The sequence below is a fragment of the Cygnus olor genome, chromosome 5, assembly GCF_009769625.2.
Source record: "Cygnus olor isolate bCygOlo1 chromosome 5, bCygOlo1.pri.v2, whole genome shotgun sequence".
Classification (NCBI taxonomy): Eukaryota; Metazoa; Chordata; class Aves; order Anseriformes; family Anatidae; genus Cygnus; species Cygnus olor.
Window position 1 is genome coordinate 7,862,638 of NC_049173.1, and position 22,424 is coordinate 7,885,061.

Sequence of the window (22,424 nt, forward strand, 5' to 3'; positions counted from 1 at the left end):
TTCTCAGGCTCCCTGGAGCGAGGAAAACATTAAGCAGGATCAAAGCCTCGTGCAAATTTAATTACAGATGATGAAATATCTTGTGCTGGGAGACTGTGAATGCTATAAAAGCTGACCTTGTTGCAAATAAGTGCAAAGTCTCCATAAGGCAGTCTTTGGTTAGGGGCACAAATCCCGTATTTCCACTGAACAAAATGCTGAATATAACACTGCTGATGTTTGTTACCAGTACGTAAAACAATCGCAAGCTGCAATACTGTCTTGCAACTGTCCATACAATAATTATTAGCGCAGTTCTTGGTGTTTTTATGGAGTCTGTCAACTGGAACTCTCCCAGACAGTGCTGCAGCATGGTTCAGGGATTAGCCTGTGCCCCAGACGCTTTTTCCAGTAAGTGCTTTGGAGATGGCAACCCTGTCTGGAGAAGGAGAGGAGGGGAATTGAGCTCTGTATGTGAACTGTGCCCTGCCACTTGGCCTCAAGACAGAACAGGTTCAGGACTGTTGCACTAGTCCGCAGAGACATGATACTGGTCTTACTGCTGTCCTGTATAGTAGATTTTTTTCACAACCTGCTATGCAGATGACTCAAAAAGAGCTCTACAAATTAACATGGTGCAGTGTTAATGTTTGTCTTGCATTTTTTGAATAAACTTTTCCTGTGTGACAGAAGACTCCACAGGGTGGGTATCCTGGTCTCTGTTTCCAGCAAAGGTGGAACACAGCACTAAGGCTTAGCCAGCTCTTGCTGTCTGTGAGTTTGGGGAGATAGTTTTGCTTGGTTGAGTGATTTTTGTTGTTGTTGTTGTTGTTGTTCTGTGTTCATCCCATGATAAGTCTGGGAAGCAGTAGATTAGCAGTGTGTCCTGACTGGCCCTACGGGAAAAGGGTTGGTCTGGGAAGTATTTATCTCTAAGTATCTTGATGTGAGACGTTTGTTGGGCACGAGGAAGGGCATGTGCCAAAGTTCTATAGGCAGTTTTGAGATTTTAGTTCCTGTTGCTAATGTGCTGCCAAGTTTTAACATTAAATACCTGAGTTAACCCCTGTTCTTCAAAACAAAAGTTTCTTTTGCTGCCAATCAATGGAGGCAGATGGAACTTGGGCAGGGAATTGCTTTGTGAGTTTTATGTGGATTCTAGGAGATAGAAGTATTTTCATCTGAAGATAGGTTTTGTTCGTTTGTTTTGAACCTAATTAATTTTGTTTGTTGCAACCGCGAAGTGGAGGATGATACCAGATGTGTCAAACAGGTTCTCAAGTTTTACACGTTTGTGCAGATGGTGGCCATTGGCTTGCATGGTTAGGAGTGTTTTACGTGCTCCTCGTGCAGGCAGAAACATGGTGATTGCAGAGACCAGACTGGCACAATAAGATGTCCACATCCTTCTGCTGTAGTATAACCAATGTCATGGGTGCATTACCAGGAAGCTCAAAGAAACTGAGAAGAAATGTGGAATCAAAAACTGACTACTGGTTTTTAGAGATAGGGATGTATTGAAGTGCTGCTGACTGACACAGGCCTGAAATGTCGTCATGGAAATCTTGCTCTGTAGCTTTCATTATTCTGGAGATGACTGAAGTTTAAAGCTTATCCATTAAATGTTAACTAAGCTTTCATGTGGCAAGACTGAAATAATGAAACAAAGCAGTGAATGTCCTATAAAAAAAAAATCATATAATTGAATGCTGCAATCCAATTGAAATTAAAAGGGAAGAAAAGGAAACAATGGTTCAAGGTTTTCGTAACTGCTCTGAATGTTTGGTACAGTAGCCATGATAATAATTCTAGTTACTTTAGCAAAAGCTGGGTGACAACGAGTTCAGTTTTCACTGGACTCTGTTCATTACAAGGTAGACCAAACCATTATTTTTCTCTTCCTCGAACAGATGTGAATCACAAGTGTTCACTTCGCAGGAAGCAGAACTGCAGCAGGGCACACAGCTGCACCTCAGAAGGAACATGGACTCTGCTGTTTGTCACTGTTTCATGATGCCAGCTTGATCTTTTTCACAAAGGGCTTCACTTTAAAAGTTATATCTGTGCGAGGGAGTTGACCAGGATGTAGCAGCTAGTTAGGGACACATTCAGGCTATTATGTAGAGCATAGCTGCTGAAGTGAGGGGGAAAATATCCAACATGATTCTACCTGTAAAACCCAAGAACGTTGACATGTGTAACTTTTACACATGTGTTTAGGTACTGCAAAAGAAAGACAGTAATGCTATAGTTGAGGTATTGGGGTGAAGAATGCGGTGCAGTATTTTATCATGTATGAAACTTGTCTTGAAAAACTCTCCCTGCTTTGTTCTACCGGATGGGGCACAATAAACTATACGTACCTAAGAGTTACTATTGTTTACTAACCTGCTGAAACAGCAGTTGTTTTTTATGCCTGCACCACAGAGCAAGTTGGCCAAACAAGGTCAAAACCAAGAGGCTGCACCCAGCAGCAATCCTTTTACAAAGATGTAAAAGGCATTATTCCACCCTGTCCTGAGTAATGTTAGTTACATCTGGAGCAACTGCTGGTTCTGCTTCTGAAAGCTCACCAGGATAAAAACAGAGTCTTGAAACTGCCTAGGAACTGTCTCGATGTCTCTCTACATCTGGAAAGTGATAGCTCTTTTTCTTCCTTTTAGGGAGTGACTGGTGCTCTGGCTGTCTTGATGAAAGATGCTGTTAAACCAAATCTCATGCAGACACTAGAGGTGAGCCACAGGTGGTTTGCTGTATGTGTGTTCACAAAAGAACTACTGGTTTAGTTCATTTATCACAGTCAGCATGGACTTACTCTGCTTAGAGCTGGAGGTTTATCATAGTTTCCTATCAAAGATTCAGGACTAGTGTCTGTATGCCACTGGCGTGTGTGATGACACTGAAGAAATGCACTAAACTTCGCTGTGTCTCTTTTGTTGACTCCAATGTCAGAAAATGTTTTGAAAATCTAGATAGCATGAGCACAGGACAATGGCAAAAAGTTGCTGGGATTTAGCCATCCTTTTCCTAAGTGGGTTAATATCTCCACTTCTGAAGATTATTATAATCTGTAATCTTTCTTTAGTAATGATAATGAATGTTTGATCAGAGGGCTTTAAGATCTGTCTTTTAAGAATGAATTTCTTTAACTTCAGATACTGTAGTACTTAGCTCTTGAAAAGCTACAGACTTGCTAAATTTTACCCTCTGATTTTATCTCTCTCCCTGCCATTCCCCCATCCCACCCTCCATTTTCTAGGGAACGCCAGTGTTTGTTCATGCTGGACCTTTTGCCAATATTGCACATGGAAATTCTTCAGTGTTGGCAGACAAAATAGCACTGAAGCTTGTGGGTAAAGAGGGTTTTGTTGGTAAGTGTATGGTATGTTTTTCTTGTTGTTTTGTTGGTTTTGCAGGGAAGGATCTGCTTTTTTATCATGACTGTCTTTGTTGTTTTTTTGTCTTAGAAGAAGCTTCTGATTTCTATAATCAGAGCACTGATTTCTCTACCCAGCAACCTTTCACGAGCTTCCTCTTTTTTTTTTCCTTTTATTTTTTCTTCTGCTCTAGTTACAGAAGCAGGATTTGGTGCAGACATAGGAATGGAGAAATTCTTTAATATTAAGTGCCGTTACTCTGGTCTCCGGCCTAATGTGGTGGTGTTGGTTGCTACTGTCCGAGCTCTGAAAATGCATGGAGGAGGGCCTGCAGTAAGTACCAGACAAGGTTTCATTTAGGCCTAAGAAGCTCTTACTTGTTCCTGTCCAGTCACCTGAAGCCCTGTAGGGTTTGATCTGCTTGTAATTATCTTGAGATCTGCAGTTGTAAAGGGAATCCATATGTCCCTGCTGCTTGTAAGCTGCTTCTTTGTAGTATGTTACAGATACATAGCTGCTTATTTTATTGTCCTAATTAAATATGCCAGGCCACTAGTGATATTATCACAGTCTTTAATTTGTTACATTGTGAGTGCAGCTTCCATTTTTTTTCTATTTCTTTTTTCTTAGAAAGAAAATAAGCTTGAAGTAGAGTGTTGTATCTTGACGCAGTTGTAGAAGAATCAAGTACACATTGCTGTCATGAATAAAAATCTTATGGGGTACCCTCTTTTTTTTCTTCCCTAGGTCACTGCAGGGGTACCTTTACCAAAGGAGTACATGGAAGAGGTAACCTTCTTTAGCTGTTGTGACAGTTGACTACCTATTTGCAGTCATTACACAATATTGTCATGCAGTGCGTGCCTGGATAGCTAGTCTGTGTCAATTCTTTAGCTGCCAGGGAAATGCTTCCTCACACAAGCTATAATGTCCTTTTTTTTTTTATAATGATGTTACTTTGGCTCTGCTCTTTCAAGCATTTATTGTACTTGACCTAGCCAGAGCCTTCTGTTTCTCCTGAGCTCCCACAATTGTCTATGTGCTCAATTTTTCATAGTAATGTCTGCTGAGTGTCCCCTGACCCTCTCAGTATTAGAGTAGTTGCTTGGCTGAAATATTGTCTCTGAAAATATTCAGAGTGCTTGTCTAATTACTCTCTTCTTAGCAGCAGCAGTTTTTATTCCCCTTCTGCCCTTCCTTTGAAAGCAGCAAGGAAAATGAACTAAAGTCTATGCTTCTATCCTCATGCCTTGAAAGGTTGTGTGTACTTAGATAATTGGTCTGGCTCTCTTTATATGGCTTCAGCTTTTTAACTTCTAGAGTTTCTGTGGGGATTATTCCTTAAAATGATAGGAAGGGATGAAATGTCTGGATTTCCATTAATAATCTCTGATGCTGTGAAACAAATATGTGTAAACTGAAAGCTGTTACCACAAACTTCAAACAAATGTCGTGAAATTCACTGCTAATGATATTTAATAATTAAAGAGGAATGTGCCACAGAGGAAAATTAGACTTCACTGTGAGGAATTAATGAGCATAGGTATTGACTTAAGAATAACAAAAAGTGATAAAAGGTAATTTCTCCTACCTTGACTTGGCAGTTGAAACCAGCAATCATTAGAAACAGTCAATCCTTTTCTAGCATTCCATTTGAGATCATGTGCTAGTCCAGAGTGTTCAGAAAGCAGCTCTGAAAATTTGCCTTGGTGGTTTCATTCCCTTTCTGACACTTTCATCATGAGCTGTGGATGTAGTGGATTTGGGGCAAAGGTTTCACTGCCCCTCATAAAATGCACTTTCTGCTTGCTGTATTCTTTACAGAATCTTCAGCTGTTGGCAAAAGGTTGTAGTAACCTAAGCAAACAAATCCAAAATGCTCGGATGTTTGGTGTCCCAGTAGTAGTGGCTGTCAATGCTTTCAAGTAAGTGATCCAGGGACTGGAATTGATACATGGGAATAAAATGGTGATGCTTTATATGCTATGTTGAATGCAAACTCTCTTCTTTTCAGTATTGTCCAGGTTTTGTTTGCAGAAAATAACATTTTGCATTGCTTGAAGATGCTGAATAAATAGAGGAGCTCTGCTCACTCATTTCATGTGCACTCACTAGTTAAATTTAGCTTAAGATCTTATGATCAGTGACTTATCTGCCATCATTTACACCATAAGTGGCCAAATTACTGTGGACAAAAGGTATCTGTGAGGGTATAGAATATAAGTTCATAATAGATGGTGAAGTGCCTGTGCTGTAAACCCCATTGTGTTCAGTGGTCTGCTGCATAGAATAATTGTGCCATGCCAGGAAGCATTTAGGGCTCTGCACGTTGTACTGCAGAGGAAACAATCTGTGTGGTCTTCCCTTATAAGAGCAGAAGGGTTTAGAACTGGTGTGCTAATGCCTTTTTGAGTTTGCTTCTGAAAATGCGAATTGCATTGCTGATATAAGCAGAAAATTCAGAACATGGCTGTCAGTCGTCTTGGCTTTCTGCATGTAGTTCAGGCCTACTTGTTGCTCTCTGTTCCTCTGTGGAGTAACTTCCTTCACTGAGGTGGAGAAGGCTTGCTGTGGATAACCCCTCAGTAAAAATGGCTCCCTGATGGGTGGATGCATCCTGTGATTTCTCTGGACAGAGTTTGAGTCTTGTTGACAGGAATGAGAAATAGAACAAGCTGTTCATTTACTGTGCATACATTCTGGTACAAATACACAGACTTTTCTCCTTACAGAACAGATACAAAGGCTGAGCTGGCCCTTGTAGTACAACTGGCAAAGGAAGCAGGAGCGTTTGATGCTGTCGAGTGCACTCACTGGGCAGAGGGAGGTAAAGGAGCTGTTGCACTGGCCCAGGCTGTTCAGAGAGCATCACAGACACCCAGCAACTTCAGGTTCCTCTATAATGTGGAGGTAAGAGCTTGCACTATAATGGAGGTACTTTGTTTACAAGGTGGAGATTAGCTAGTTTCACTAGCTTAGGTGGCTGAAAGTCACCTGAAAGTCTGCTCTGAGAAACTGAGAAGAAACTTGTTTTTAGAATACAACCTTTATTCCACCAGTCTCAAAGACCCAGTTTGTCAGTTCTTGTTCTTTTGATTACTAAGTGACATATAGTTTATTTCTGACGCTGAAAGATGCTGCTGTGACCTGGCTAGAGATGGTTTCTAATGTGACAGCCACGTTCCAGGTTAGGGGGAAGTTTATTTCATGATCTGAGACATGCATTCCTGTCAGAGCATGGACTGGAACAAGCCTGAACACACTTGCTACCTTACTGGAGAGTTTCTGGGTGCACTTGGTGCTCAGGATGAGAATACAAGAGGCTGTGGAACAGAATATGTCCATTTTTAACTTGTTTCTTTCTCTGCAAATGAGGTTTATGGAGTCACACTACAGGTTGGGTGGAAGTATGTGTGTGTATTTCTAATGACTTTGTACTTAAGCAAATTTGGCAAATGACTTGGAGGTAATGAAGTCACTGTTATTTCCTAGGTTATGGCCTAAAATCTCCTTTAATAGCAAGCGCCTATTGAGGCACCTAATGAGGTACCTAACGAGGTACAGTTATGTCATTGTGTCTATTTCAGCTTCTAAAACAGATGCTTTCAATTTTTCTTCTTTAACCTGATTTATTTGTGCTTTTATTTAACAGTTAATTTGTATTCCCTCAAATTATTTTTGTCTGCTTTTTGACTTAAACTTGAGAGCAAATACCGATGTCTCTTGCAGGGGCTGGTAATTAACATGTAAGCACAACTCATAAGAAATTGATGTGTATCTTTTGTTTCTGACCGTAGTAAATTAGTTTTGTCCTCTTAACAAGAGCTGCAACAAGATAAATGAAACTTGTTTTGAACCCCCTTAAATTATAGTTTAGCTTTGTTTTACAGCAAATGGGAATACCTCCTGTAGCTGCAGATGAGCGCAACATATATGAAGGATTGTGAAGCTGCTGTGATGTTATGGCTCTGTGTAGTTGGGCCATGCTGACTTGCCTGTCTTTTTTCCAGCTCCCTGTTATAGATAAGATCAGACTTATTGCACAGCAGATCTACGGGGCAAGTGACATTGAGCTACTTCCAGAAGCACAGGAGAAAGTCACCTTGTACACTAAGCAGGTTAGTTTTTCCATGTCATCTGCTACCCAGTGATGCTTTTCATTTAAAATGGTTATATTGAACAGTGGTGTTCAAACTCTGTATAAAGGGAATCATCACTTGAAACGTGTCCTTGCCCAGGACTTGTTGAATACCGCTATGGCAAAAGAGTATGAGAAGGTGGTGTGGGAAGGAAGAAACAGAACTCCTCTGGCCCAGTCATATGTCCCTAATACTGTGTGACGGGTGAGAGAATTCAGTGATCTTTACTTTCCAATCCTTCAGCAATTTGGGAATTAGGGAACTACAAATGCTCAGACTGGTTCTAAACAGTCTCTGATTTGATTTATTTATTTTGTCATGTCCCACTGAGTTGTCTGAACTGTTTTTGAACATGTATACCTTTTTGGCAGCCCCAGCTGTATTGGGGGAAGAGTTCCACAACTGATATAATACTTCTTGTGAAAACATGGCTACTTTTATAAATTTAGAACCTGGCGTCTGGTTGTTGATTAGATGCTTTCTAGTTGTTGTATTGGTTTTCTTCTTTAGCATGGTATTCTTACGAATTTACGTGCTTTTCAGATAGGTTCTGCATTAATGAAGGTCTGTAAAGGGCTTTGAAGAGAAGAACAATGTTGAGAACAAGCCATGCTTTGTTTACAGTGTGCTTGGATAATTTTGCTTTTGGAGTCCTTTAAATACTGGTGTACATAGTTTCTTGCTTTTGTATCTCTTGTACATTCCTTTACAATTCTATTGAAATACCATAGCTGTGTAATTGCTACTTCCTCACAATGTGCAATTATATTGATCAGACATTTCTAATTAACCAACCTCAGCTGAACAAGAGCTTTAGTTCTAAACTAACGCTTTGGGATGAGAGTAGAAAGTAAGCCAGACATCAAGATATCTACCGCTTCCATACCATTAACCTTTTCCTCAGTTGGCTGCTCTTCCCTTAATACTGGGGAGGGAGGCAGAATTTGGGAGAAGGAATGGGGATGCAGAATGGTCAGTGGATCTGACAGGCTGTGGACGATGCAATTGGTGAAGCATAAAATGACATGGTAACACAGAATGGCAGAATAGCGTAATTATATTTGAATACAGGAACGGTTACTGTTTTTTTCATTTATTTTTTCTCCTCTTTCTCTTTCCCTTTTGATTGCTTTGCCCAGGGATTTGGAAACCTGCCGATTTGCATGGCTAAAACTCACTTATCACTGTCTCATGACCCTGAACAAAAAGGAGCACCTACAGGTTTTATCCTGCCAATCCGAGATATTCGGGCGAGTGTTGGTGCTGGATTCCTGTATCCGCTGGTAGGAACAGTAAGTGATTGAGTAAAACCTCTGAACTGCGGGGTGTGAAAAAAAAACCTTCATGTGCATTCCAGTTACAAAAGGTATCTTAACTGAACAGAGTCCTTGTCATTTACAGATGATAATTTAACAGTCCAGTGTATTAAATGCCTGTAATAGGGGTTTTCCAGGGGGAAGAGGGAAGCTAAAATAGACCCTTCAGATATTTAGCAAGCCGCCAGTGTATTTCCCAGGTCCCACATCTGTCTTCCTGGATTTTGAGGAGTGAGCGAGCTCTCCATCTAAGGAATTCTAGGAACTACAGACTGATGGAGGGGATAGGAGAAATACTCTCCCCCCTAACTGCCTGTGTGACTTGGCATTCCTGATGGATGCACTTTGCAGTATTGCAGCAGTGTGCGTCTGTAGGTCAGTGTAGAACAAAACAACTCTTCCAGAGCTTACAAAGCAAACAGTTTTTGTTGAGACACCTCCAAAGCAAAGCTGACCTGTACTATTAATAATTTGTCAGTCTCCCCTTGCATTTGTTTTGTTTTGTTTTTTTGCTGACCGTCTGTTCCAACAATTTATTTCCCTATGCCCTTGAGTTTTTAGTTTCTGTTCTTTGAGATGATTGGCATAATGTCAGCCAAGAGCAGAGAGAGTAGCTACAATAGAAGCAGGATCCTGGAATAGCTTTGATATGAATAGGCTGGCAGAAGGAGGAGCTACCTGCAAAATGAACTAACATTCAGGTTTGTGTCCAAAGAAGGAATGTTAGGATGAAAGGCTCCACTGGAAATCTTATCTGCAGAATCTGTTCTGGGTAAATGCTAACTAACTTGTTAGGTTATTGCAGGAGCAGTTGGAGCAACCAGCCCTGTCTTTTTCTTATTATTCTTGGGCCTAACCCCTTTTTTTTTTTTGGCAACATGTTTGTTTTAATGAGCTTTGTTTCAAAACCATTAAGGGCAAATGGCTCAGATGCTGAAATTTGTTGATTTAAGAGCTGGATCCTTTCCTCCTTCAAATGCTAGCTCTCCAAGAGCCAAATACTGAATATCTTTTTTCTTTTAATTCTTTTTTTAATAAAAAAAAATAAGGGTTTTCCAGATTACCCAACATAAATAAAATAACCACATCCTGAGTAAAGTCTGGCTCATACATCTTTATAGGGGTACTCTGTGTGTTGGGATAAAATGAGAGATAGTGCGCTCATTCCTGTTATTAATGACTTTTTTGCAAGCCAAGATTTAATCCAAACAATGATGTTTTGGATATTTATAAGTACTAGAGAAGAAAAGAGTACACAGCATTAATGAGATACACAATAGAAAGATGTTTACAGACAGAGAAACTAATGTTTTGACTTTTTTTTTCTGATGTCTTCCATTTCTATGAAGTTGGAGTCTCCTCTCTGCTTCCTTCACAAATTTGTAGTGTTTTCTTGGACATGCAGTTAATCATGATGTTAACTCTGCCGGAATTAACAGTAAGCCTTCTGGTTAGGGACATGAAGATCACTCTTCTGTGGTGTCTACTAAGCCAGGGAAGAGATGTCGTTTTGAGAAGCAACCCAGGGCATTTTGAATCAGATCACTATTTTAAGCCCATTCAACAGGAGATGTGTTAGCCTCAGAGTAATTTTTTGGCAGCAGCCATTGAACTGTGAGCTGAAAACACAGTAAAAACACTGCTCTCTGGAAGATCTATGTGAAATTTGAGGTGAAATTAATCAACAGTGCATGCATATTCTTGTTTTTCTGGAGTTAATTGCAAAGGTATATCATACTTCTAAATTTTCTCAACTTCTGAGCTTTGTGTTTTTCTTTCCTTTCTGGCTCAGAGTTGAATCTGTTGTTCTTTAATTAAATATTTTGAGGTTTAAAAGGAAATATAATTTCAAGGTAAGAAGGTGTGGTGAGAACAGAAAAACCCTTCTAGACACTTTGGATCTCTTAATGCTTTGGCTCTTGAAAGTGACATATTCATACAACTAGAAATGAGAGCCATATCTGAGGTCCACTCCTCTCCGTGGTCCACTCTTCCCTGTCCTGGAATGGAACAGCTATGACAAAAAGTCAGTGCAGTCCTAGAATTCGTTACAAAAGGTAACCTTGAAGTGGCTTTTACCTTTGCATAAGGCTGTACATCCTGCAGTGGTATAGTACATATGGGACTGGTATTAGCACTTTTAAATGGCTTAGGAAAATGGGATGGGATTCCAAAAGCTCCCAGAGTTTTGAGATCTGCAGAAAATGCCTAACCTTGCTGCTGAGCTTATTATCAAAATTTGATTGGTGTGCAAAATACTTGCTCAGGGAGAAAATACCAGGTTGCTAAAGAGATCTTTAACCTAATGGAGACAGGCGTAACAATTACTGGTTGTGAAAGCTGAGGCTGAGTGATGTAAATGGAAAGTGAGACATTGAATTTTTATTTATGGGGTAAATGACCACTGGCACAAACTGTCAAGCATGGTCACGAATTGTCCACCTTTGTAGGACGCCCATGCTAGCGCTGCATGCGCTGCTGGGCTAAACACTGAGTTAGGGAAGGCAAAATTGTCATCTGCATTAGTAATCAGGCCAAGCGAGGTCCCTGCTGGCTTCGCATTTTGCAGCTCTGAAAGTGGGTATTCAACAGTGGGACAACTTGAAAGGACTGCCCTGAGGCAGGCGTAGTGCAGGCAGCTGTTCTGCTAGCTTCCGTTCTGCCACTGCACAACCACTCTGACTTGCATACCTCAGAAATGTTCCAATCAGGAAAGCTGACCTGTCCATTTCTACTTAAGCTTTATTGCAGTTTAAAAAAAAAATAAAAAATTAAAGCTCTTGTCTCAACAATAATTATCCCTAATTATTTTACAGTTAAAGTTCTAGAATCTTAGAGTTTTAATCAGTTGAGGCTTTACAGTCTGCAAAGTTTATTAAAACATGCATCATCATTTCAATAACCAGCAAGCTGCCAGAAGCAATTATTGTCTCCTCGCAGCAAAGTCCATGAACACTCGTGTAACGGTTGGTCAGCTGGATGCTTAAATGGTTTGCCAAATCCTGGACACAATCCCTGGCAGAGGTTGAACTGTATACCACATCTATCTACTAAGCCAGTTCCTGGTTCTTGCAGTATGCTTCAAAATGGTATATGAGTATCACCCAGCTAGTAAGTAGGTGTGCAAGGAGCTGTCGCCAACACAGTTCTCAGTAGAGATTAAGTATTAGATCTGTGCAAAGCTACGCTGGTTCTGTTTTAACCGTTTATCTTTTGTTGTCCAGATGAGCACTATGCCAGGACTTCCTACAAGACCCTGTTTTTATGATATAGACTTGGACCCATTGTCAGGAGAAGTAAATGGTCTCTTTTGAAAGGAATTGTTAACCAAAGGTAGGTGCCACCTTCAGGTTAGAAGGCTTTCAGTGTTTGTGCTTTATTTCTCAACTTGAGATAATGGAGTTAAGCCAATCTCATATTATGCCATATGTTTCCAAATGACATGTGATTATAATTCAGCCTGAAAGTTGCCCGCAGACTATATAATAGTAATTAAATTTATTTTTCTTTTTAGCTCCCAGAAGAACACCTGATGAGTCATGTAAACGGAACTATGCCCTGATCTTTAAGTCAAAACAAGATATGACTGAGCTTACAGTGCAAAAAGTGACTGGAAGGAGGAGTGCTGAAGGATCAAACACTTATTTTAATCCATAATAATTTTTAAACTACTGTGTTCCAAGCTAGCTGAAACTAAGTATATAAAATATACTTCCTGTACAATCTTCCTGCTTCATAATTGTAGCTGAAGCAGAATACAGAAACTTGGGTTTAGTGACCTCTTGATTCAGTGAGATGATTTTAATAATTAAAAATCCTAAAGCTCTGGTGCTTTTTGGAACAGTCTTGCGACTTAGTTGCCTTAGCGGTAGGGTTTTTGTGGAATGTGTTATCTTTGGAAGTCTTGTGCACTGTAATATTCCTACTTGCTGTACTGAATTCTATATCCCTGTCTCGCACTGTGGGAGAATTGGCCATGTTATGAAATTGCACCAATTTCATTTAAAAGAGGGAACAAGGAAGAATACTTCTGCATGTCAACTCTCTCCAGAAGTGCTCACCCTGGCTTCTGCTGTGAATTATTTCTGCAGACACCTGAGCTATATCAAATTTCTCTTTAAGAAAGCCCAGCTATGACTACCAGATTGTATTTTTACTGGAAATTGAATCCCTGGATATCAGATTTGTAGAGACTGGATCTCTGGGCCATGTCTGTGGCTTTGACCAAATGTGTCTTTTGAACCGTTTTATGCTCCACAGTAAGTACGGTTACACCATCGACAAGCCTTGATTCCTAAGGTACCTTTTTGGTGAACAAAGACAATGTGAGTAGTGATCAAGTCATTTGTAGTAGGCTTTGTCAGCAGGCCAAAAATCATTTTGTAACAAAAATATAGTTGTTGCCAGATTTTTAACTAATACAAATAAATTGGTAAATACTTCCAGTGCTTCTTGGGTTTTAATGTACACGCTGAGATTAATGAGGAGAATTTATTTCTGTGATTAACTGCATACCGCGGCAGTCCCAGTATTGACAATTATAAGTGATTATTGCAGCAATAAGTTGCCTGCAATGCAGCACTGTGTGTTTATTTTTCTGTGTTTATTTTTGTTTCTTTTCCTATATGGTGTGTGTCATCTATAGGAAATAAACTACCTGAATTATTCAGTGGATTTGAGTTACTCGCAGTTGACTGCAAAAGATCTGAATTAAGATGCTAGTTTTATTGACTGCCCTGCTTGCAGCTAAATATTTTTGGCTTCCCCTTTCTTTATAGACTTGCCAGGTCCATCTACTTTGATCAGGAGTGAATCTAAAAGCGTTTGGATTTTGGTGAGAACTGAGAGATTAGTGGTGTAGGTGTGCACCAATGTAAGGGTGCATCTGTAGTACACAGACGCTATATATATAGAGAGCAAGTTATTCAAGAGGGGAGGATAATTATATAAAAATTACCTGGTTGTCACAGAAGCAGAGACAGAGTAATTGAAACTGTCGTAAGAGCATTTGAGAGACATTCACAGCCCCCTAAAATTTCCTTTTTGATGGTGTTCAGCTGAGAAGTTACTGGCAGTCAGGTTTTCTAGAGTGCATAAAGGCCCTGGGGTCAGAAGGGACATTCCCCAGTTATTGCACCAGTCCAACTGCCTGGCTGAAAGTGCCTCTTCACCTGCAGCACCTTGGCGAAGCCTTCCTTTGCAGCAGATTGCTGCAGCTGATGCTGCCAAGACTGCTGTCAGTTCCTACGTTTCATCTTCCTTCTCTCATCTTGCAGAGGCTTCCCTGTTGCACTGCTTTCCTGCAAGTGCTCTGTTCCACCTTCATTTGATGCTTATGAAAGATGGGATAAGTGCAAATTTATGCTAAGATTAGCCTCCTTTTAGTTCAGCATGAGATCATAGACATGTGCTTGAGAGAGACGGTTCAAGAGGTCGCTAGTCTGCATCCTGCAGGGAGGCAAAGCAGCGGCTCAGGCACAGAACTGTTGGAGGGTTTGCTACGCATGGGGGGACAGGTGGTGACAAAGTGTAAGGGCCAGCAGCAAATAATGGAAAACAGCCCTCAGCATCTCTAGAGGCGAGTGGCAGATGCTTTTCTAACCTGCACTTTAAGCCTAGTAGGAAGTGTATTCCCCACTGTCCCTACCCTACATCTTGCAGGACTGTTTCATAAATAGTTTTTAACTCTTTCCTTTGCGACTAAGTATGGCAGTTGGTTCTTGCCCTATCAAATTGGACACAAAGAATACTTAAATCTCTTTTAACTGAATATTGAAAGGTTGTCTTCTCTTCCTGTTGCCTAGAGAAAAAACTAATTATGTACAAATTTGTTTTCTGTAGGCTATTTGTGGGCCCAGAGCCCTTAGCTGGTGTTATGGCTGTCCATTCCCCTAGCTGTGCTGTAATGAGAGTCTTGCATCACTTCATGTAAGAAACAATACAGATTTTTTGACTAGCAATAAGGACGAAAGGAGGAGGTGTTACTTGGCTGGCTTGCTGCACATCGCTGGTGCTTTGGTGTGCACCCAGAAAGACCATCATAGCCTACAGAGCGGCTAGGTTCTTTCAAGTATGAAAGCTTACTGAGCAGATCCTCTGCCTTTGCTGCTGAACCTGTTACCTATTTCCCTTGTCTCATACCCTTCAGTGCTACCATCTTTCCCTGAAACGACAGGAATAATTGAATTCTGTGCGAGGTGGTTTCAAAGGGGATTGATTAGAACCTGCCTCCTTCGCGCCACCCCAGAGGTAGCGCACGCATGTTAGCAGTCCTCATAACTGCTGCCTGCCTCCGCCTGGAACCAGGGGGAATATCCTCGCGCTGAGGGGCCTTGCTCAGCTTTAACGCAGAAGTGTATTGTAATTAGAACCCACTGCGCACCCCGTGGAGAGGAGCCGTTTCCAAATGAAGATTATTATCCTGAGCGAACGCAAGCAAACACATCTCGCAGGGGAGCTTTTAAAATGGCAATTCCTCGTGGTTATGTGATACACACTTCTGTCTTACTGGCTGAAATTTCAGCCAGAAGAACCCCTTCTACCTTTTTTTCTATGAGCACACTAGGGAAGGGGGAGGCCACGTGTATTTTTCTAAGGCTAGCCTACACTGGAAGCCACTTGCAGGTTCCAAGTATGCTGCCTCGCCTGGTTTCTTATGTGCAAGCATGCTGTGAAGCAGTTAACATCCTTGAAACGTTTGTGGGCGTCAGTTAGCTCCCCGTTGAGATGAATGGGGACATTCAAGCATCTCAAACTGTGGTTTCATGTAGTTCTTCCACTGCACTGGGTAGTCCTTTTTCCAGAGGCCCTCCCATCAATCATAACAGCTGGAGATGCAATTTTTTAAAGTCAGATCTCAGTAGCTGTGAAGAAAAAAGGCCAATGTGAAAGAGGTACTTATCTGTCATTTTGGGGCAAGGATTGGCCTAAATCTAGACCTCGCCGCCCTTACCGCCAGCCCTAAATGTGCAGTGACCCTAACAGCAAGGGCTTGATGCTAGCAAAGGTTTCAGGTGGGACAAAAACAGCTGCCAGGAGCAAGAGTCCTTTCCTTCCTATGTTGTCAGGATGTACCTGCTCTGCAAACGCCAGCAGCCCCTTCTTCCTGGGCATGCTCTGGTCCCACCGAGCCTTTTGCTGCTCTTGGGCTCCGAGCTGGAAACCGCAGCTCAGGCGCTGGGAGGACCTTGGCCTCGGGTGTAGTTTGCGGTTTGTTCATCTGCTGCTGCTGTGCGCGACCTGGGAGGGGAAGAAGGGATGCTCGGGGAGAGGGTGAGGGCTGCTGCCCTGCAAGCGTCAGGATGCTACCTCGCCAGAAGGGAGGGATGTCTCCCCGTAAGACGAGGGCATGCTTCCCATAAGAGCCGGGGACGCTGCCTGCCAGGAGATCCGGGCGCTGCCCGGTGTGAGGAGGGATGCTGCCCCCTTTTCCCCATCCCCACGCTCCCGGGGAGGCTGCGAGGGGGCTCCCCCCGAGCATCCCCGGTACCGAGGGCAGGTCGGGGGCTGCCGGCGGCCGCTGGGGCGGGGGCCGGGGGGAGGGGGGGCTGCCGGCAGCGCCCTCCCCGCCGGTCCGGGGGGCGCGGCTGCAGCGGGAGGCGGCGGCAGCGCAGCCGCGCAGGAGCCGCGCAGGAGCCGCGGCCGGGCCGCGCAGCAGGTGAGGGGCGTGAGGGCGGACGGGGGGCGAGCACCGCGACGGGGAGCGGGGGTCCCGGGGGGGGACCCCCCCGCTGGGGGCCGCTGCAGCCCCGAGGAGCTTCCTCACGTCCCCTCCGAGGGGTTTAGGGACAGGGGGGCTGGCGGGGATGCGGCGGTGCACGGCGTTTCCTGGTCCCTGCTGAAAATCCCCCACCCGCAAAAAAAAAAAAAAAAAAAAAAAAAAAAAAAACTTCCCGGGATGAGGCGGGCTGTGCCGGGAGCACCGGGCTGCTGTCCTTCACACGTGCTTCTGGCCGCTGGATGCCTTTTCCGCTTCGGAACGAGCCGGGGAAAGGAAAAGCGGCGCGGTGGGGAAAGCCCCGGCGGGAGCCCGGAACCCGCGATGGGGTCGGCGGCGGGGCCCCGGCCCCGGCATCGCTCCGGCAGCCGCGGCCTCAGCGCCCGGACGGCGCCGCCAGGAGCGACCGCGGGAATTGTTCCGCTACCTGCGGCGGGGCGCGAAACGCTCTTCAACAATTTCCCCAAGTAGTCGAGACAGCCACCGAGAAGTTGGGCTGCTCGCTGTAATATGCGTTTTTACCTCCAAAAGCGTTCTGATGGCGGTTTGAGGCTTTTTTTTTTTTTTAAAGGGTTACATACATTTTTCTTTTGATGAACACATGCAGTGTTAATTGAGGTTGCCATGGAAGGCATGCACGTAGTATAAATATGCTTCCTTCTAGCCATGTGATTTCTCTTTTGTATTCCACCAGCCTCTTCTTGTATTCTGTGTTTTGCATATTGTCATATGGTGCATTAAAGATAAAAATATCTGCTGTCTCAGAGTGTAATTTCCCTAGCTGGAACTATGAGTGCATATGGAGCTGTGGGGGAAAGATTTAGCTAACCGTAGGAGAAGAAAATATATGCATGCGTGTGTAATGTATTTGCCATAATGTGGGCAATTAAAAAATATAGCTGCTTCTGCCACGCAAAATAGTATTTTCCGTGGTGGAACATCACTAGGTTGCCATAATAGTGGCTTTATTTTGCCTGTGCATACTGATGCTCATTAGTGGAAAAAAATGCTGTGGTGCATCCTGAGGTAGAACTGCTTTTGCATCCCTCGTCTGCATCTCAGACTAAAATATTATGCTAAAAAATACTTTTCAATACTTTCGTTTTTGCCCTGTGGTTCTTAACATTTTTTTGTTATGTTACAGATCAGAGATGGAAGCATCGGCTGCACTTCGAGGCAAAGCTCACCTAACCTGCGGTGGGGAACTGAAGCAGAAAGCAGAGGCAAAGTAGCAGCTGACCTTGTCACTGGGGGGCAGAGCACCGCCGCCGTTTTACTGTTGCTTCAAGCAAGTTCCTTGTGCAATGTGAATTGCAGGTGGCTCAGCCAACGCCAGTTCTTCCCAGGTCCGTGGGGTGAATAAAAATTGTTAACTCTTGGCTTGATTTGTCATCCTTTGGGGGAATAAAAAACAGTGTCAGACTGTCTGTTACGTGGTCATATTGTTAGACCACGCACAACTTGAAGTGGGTTATCCTGGAGGTGAGAGTGACTCTGGCCAGCGAAGCAAAGGAAAGCTGGTTCTTAAAGTCTGCCCAGAACTCCTTGGAGAGGCGATAAAGTGAGTAAGAAGACAAATGGGAGTTATAAAGTGGATGCAATAGCTTTATCAGAACTTCTCTCTGCACACTGCCACATCAGCTCGTTAAAAAACAACTACCATTGTTTTGAGAACAGTATGGAAAAAAAGCCCTTTGAGCATCTCTGCAGCTCTTATGTCTGATGCATTAACCAAGAAAACCGATAATACAGCACAGACAAAGAGAGGTGCAAATATGGCGAAGGCAGCTAAGGAAATTCAAATGGAGAACCCAAAAGAGCTGGAGACCCAGAGCGCAGGGACAACGTGCTCCCCGTCAGAAGAACAGGCAGAAAAACCCTCCATGCTCTGCTTCAAGAAGCGGAAGAAGTCCTGTAAGAAGGGGCTGACCTCGAAGGATGCATGTGAAGGAGCTTCTGCGGCCTCGGAGGAGAAAAGCCAATGCATCGGCACAGACCAAGGGGAGGCAAAAGTTTCTGCTCAACCACGACCTCCCAGAGGAGCCTGGGCAGCTATTAAAAGTCTCACAAGACCTCGAAGAAGGCAAAAATCCTCTTCACGGAAGAAGGTGCCCTCTGATTCCCAGGTGCAGCTGGAGATAGATGCCGAGGAGGGCTGCACACAAGGTTTCCCAAGGAAAAAGGCAAGCTCAGGTGTGAAGATGCCCTGCGTACGGTTCTCAAGAGGCAAGAAAAAACGTAGCTCCTCTGAGGTAGTGGAGGAGTCAGAGGGCAGTGTCCAGGCAAACGAAGAGATGGGCATTTCGAATAAAGCCATTGAGGAGCCAGAGGACCTGGCGCCGGCAGAGGAGCCAAGCAGAGCTGAGCCTTCCAGCCCACTCCCTGCGGAGGAGGACCGGGAGGACAAGGGTACGGTAGAAGAAGGGGCTGATGCTGATAGAAAGAGTGAGCCCTTGGCAGAGTCCAGGCCTGACGTGGATGAACACGCAGAGCACACCACTCAGTCCCAAATCACCAGTTCAGAAGCAGTTGATGAACACGCAGAGCACACCACTCAGTCAGAAATCACCAGTTCAGAGGCAGTTGATGAACACGCAGAACACACCACTCAGTCAGAAATCACCAGTTCAGTGGCAGCTGATGAACCCGTCCAGGAACAACTGCCTGAGGGGAGTCTGCAGCAAACTGCAGTGCACGTGGAAGAGAGGGAAGTCCCTGCCGAAGCACCGGTCTCCACAGAGCAGCCCAACAGCACCCCTGAAATCACTGAGGTGCAGGAAATAGCTAATATCTGCAAAGAGCTGCCTGAAGGGGATGAATCAGAGAGGAACACAAATCTTCCCGAGGAGTGCAAAGCTGAAGAGACCGTAATGGATTTCAGTCAGTCAGCATTTAAAGATGAGGCAGCGAGCATGCAGAGCAGCTCCAGCCACCAGGAGAAACCCGAAGTCAACATGGGCACCTGTGTCGGCATCGTCATCACCGTCACCGAAGCCGTGGACTCTGACAACAACGACTCTGACCAGGACTATGAGCCGACCCTGGTTTTGCACCACAATAAGCAAAAAGGGAATAAAAAATCAAGTGGGAGCTTTGATTTTGGTCAAAAAGAGGGCCCTGAGGCTGGCAGCAGTGCTCTGGCAGAGGAGAAAGGCCTGGGTGACCAGGGGCACAGGACTTCGGATCAGTACGAGTTGCTCCTCATAGAAACAGCGTCTTCCCTCGTGAAGGCAGCCATCCAGTCATCCATAGAGCAGCTGGTCAACGAGATGGCTCTGGAACAGAACAAACACAACAGTTTCCTGTGATGGTGGCGACGCCTCCAAAACAGGAGTAGGGGGAGCGTTTTCAAGCTGCTGTGGCCTGAGGGGGAGAGCAAGGAGGGCTCCCGGGGCCATGGTGTAGTTAGCTCTGCATGCCCGTGAAGTTGTGTGTATGTGTGTGTGTGTAAAATGGCTCCTGGGACATGTGGCAGGCCCTGCTCTGCACAGCGCGTCCCCTGGGCCTGGGGCTTCAGGCAGCACGACTGCCCATAGCTGCAGGAAAATTAAGGCGTTACAGAGTTTTCGTTTATTGGCATCTTTATGTTGAGGCTACGTTTCTGCCTCCATCCATTCTGTATTTCCCCGCTGTTAGTGGTGTATGTACGTTTAGGGAAAGGTCTGAGGGGCAGCGAGCACCTTCCTGCCCTGGGTTCAGTTGGGTGCATGGGGCTCAGTGGGATCACAGGAGGGAGACGGGACTGCGATGTGCAATGAAGATATCAATGCTGAGCAGGCCAGGGCTGGTGTTCAGCGTTGCACGCAGGTACTCCTGCATGCAGGGGTTAGAAACCGCGGTCACCCCTGCGGTCACGTCAGATGAAACCGTGTGGCTGCAGCGAGCAGCGCTTCTTGTCCGTCCTGACCCCCTGCCAGAAGCAGCCTGTGCACGGCCAGGCATGGCACAGCACACTGTCAGCTCCCCTTGCTGACCCCAGGCTGTGTGAATGCCAAGAAAATGCCAGCGCTTGGTTTGCCGGGGACTGCTCCTGCACTGCCAGGAGCAGTACACAGGATTGCCCGTGGCCAGTCTGGAGCATGCCTGCCGCAGGGAGCCCCTCGCCTTTGCCTTTCTTTGTCTGTCATGGTGAAGCTGTCCGTGGATGTAGCGTACTTCTGATATGTGGCATGTAATATAAATAGCAGTGAGCTGCATGCAACTCTTGCCTCGGTGTTGAAATAGCTCGGCAGCAGTGATGCGCTGCAGGTGGTGAAATCGCTCTAAGTCAGGAGCAGATTTGGACAGGCTGCTGGCGGCGTCCCTGTGTGCGGGCAGCAGTCTGTCCCTTCTCCTGGCTGCAAATCCCTCCTGACCTGACTGCAGCGAACCTGGCGTTCCCCTCTTGTTCCCCCAGGCTCCCTGCTGGCTCCGTGGTGGTGAAACGCCGGAGCAACCCCACCAAAGTCCTCAGGGAAAACCCAGACACCAGGGCCTGGGGACACTGCCATGAAATGCCCAAAGAGGCCAGGTGCTGTCCAAAAATACAAGCTGCTCTGCTACGAGAGGGCTTGTTTGCAGCATGTGTGCACACGCGTGGTGCGTGTGGGCATGCATCACCTCTCACTGCCAGCCCTCAGAAAGAAAGGGGCCTTTTGATAATTCTGGAGTGCAGCTGTGTGGTTGTGATTTACGTACGGCTGCGTGAACGTTCGCCTGTTCTGCTGAGAAAATTCTCCTGCCTGTTTCTCAGCCTGTACAGAAATAGCAGCCTCCCCTGGCGATTGCTCATTGACCACAGTGGGAACACGGAGGTTTCTTTTCCCGGTGCAGTATTTGGGTTCCTGTTAAAACACAAGGGCTGACAACCTTCCTGATACCCGCTGCGCAACCACGTTTTAAACTTTGATAAAGGGTCTCCGTCGTTATTAGAGAACTGCTAGCAGTGAGTGCCACAACTTGTTTCTGCACAAGTACAACAGGAAAAATCAGAGGGTGTTTAAAAAAAAAGTGTCATCTTTTTCTGTGAATTTATTTAATAAGCTATCAATAATTCAGAGTGTACAATATTAATGGCTTTGTACTTCATACCATGCCTTTCAGGCATTTTGCCATAACTTTGAAAGCGGCTGTTTTAGGATGATGGCACATACCTCTGGAACTGCTGCAGTGCCCGCAGAAGCCATGCCCATGATGGAGGCTGTGCGGGGCCCTGCTAGGCCCGGGACGGGGCAGCGCCTGGCAAAGGGCAGCAGCAGCCCCATAAAATGCTGCGGAGGGGGAAGCCTGGACTCTCATCAAGAAATGCAAAAGATGTACATATAACAGGCAGTTGCTTCATTAAATTTGAGTGTACCTCTCGTTTTCTGGCCTTGTGATTGACTGGGCAGCTGCGGAGAGATTTGTACGTGAGGAGATGAACCCACCTGATGGCACTTGGTTGTGTCCAGCCTTTTCAGGTGGCCGTACGGTGAGCAGAAAGAGATCGTAATGTTGTTAACAGACTTGAAATGTTTTGAGGCTTGATCTTTTTTATAAGGCTTCCTTTTGGTTGTTGGTCAGTTGCTTCCACTCGCAGATTCCTGGGAGCCCACGGACTACAGTAAGCTGTTTAGGAGGGATCACAGATCTCTTCTGGCTAAGACAAGCAGCCCTGCCGCCCGACAGCCAAATTCACTGCGGGGTGATCTGTTCTGCCGGAGCAGTGCGTCAGAGCATCTGCGGGCTGAGGAGAGCCCAGCCCTGCAGAGCATGGCTCAGGACAGCTATTGTCAATGTAGCACGAAGGGCTTTGTCTCTCGAGGCTGCTGGCTTCAGGATTCCTGCTGGCAGGCCTCGGGTCCGCGATCTCCCGGCCGGAGGCTCCGTGCTGATGGGAGGCAGAGGGGAGAGCAGCAACCGCCATGTCCCAGACCTT

General features: G+C 45.0%; 2 protein-coding genes across 3 annotated transcripts in view; both read left to right on the forward strand.

Annotated features, from left to right (window-relative positions):
• MTHFD1 (methylenetetrahydrofolate dehydrogenase, cyclohydrolase and formyltetrahydrofolate synthetase 1) overlaps nucleotides 1-13,252 on the forward strand; it is a 40,758-nt gene extending 27,506 nt beyond the window's left edge. For both annotated transcript variants that reach the window (XM_040558657.1, XM_040558658.1), the window contains exons 19-28: nucleotides 2,643-2,711; nucleotides 3,239-3,350; nucleotides 3,550-3,689; nucleotides 4,104-4,145; nucleotides 5,181-5,281; nucleotides 6,089-6,266; nucleotides 7,367-7,474; nucleotides 8,635-8,787; nucleotides 12,036-12,144; nucleotides 12,326-13,252. In XM_040558657.1, coding sequence (XP_040414591.1) covers nucleotides 2,643-2,711; nucleotides 3,239-3,350; nucleotides 3,550-3,689; nucleotides 4,104-4,145; nucleotides 5,181-5,281; nucleotides 6,089-6,266; nucleotides 7,367-7,474; nucleotides 8,635-8,787; nucleotides 12,036-12,125 — 993 coding nt within the window. In that variant the 3' untranslated portion in view covers nucleotides 12,126-12,144; nucleotides 12,326-13,252. The remainder of the gene's footprint in view (nucleotides 1-2,642; nucleotides 2,712-3,238; nucleotides 3,351-3,549; nucleotides 3,690-4,103; nucleotides 4,146-5,180; nucleotides 5,282-6,088; nucleotides 6,267-7,366; nucleotides 7,475-8,634; nucleotides 8,788-12,035; nucleotides 12,145-12,325) is intronic.
• Nucleotides 13,253-16,362: 3,110 nt separating this feature from the next.
• AKAP5 (A-kinase anchoring protein 5) lies at nucleotides 16,363-21,867 on the forward strand. Its single transcript, XM_040557905.1, has 2 exons — nucleotides 16,363-16,468; nucleotides 17,673-21,867. Exon 2 carries the CDS (start codon nucleotides 18,244-18,246, stop codon nucleotides 19,834-19,836), a length of 1,593 nt encoding a protein of 530 aa, XP_040413839.1. The 5' UTR covers nucleotides 16,363-16,468; nucleotides 17,673-18,243; the 3' UTR covers nucleotides 19,837-21,867.
• Nucleotides 21,868-22,424: the final 557 nt, after the last annotated feature.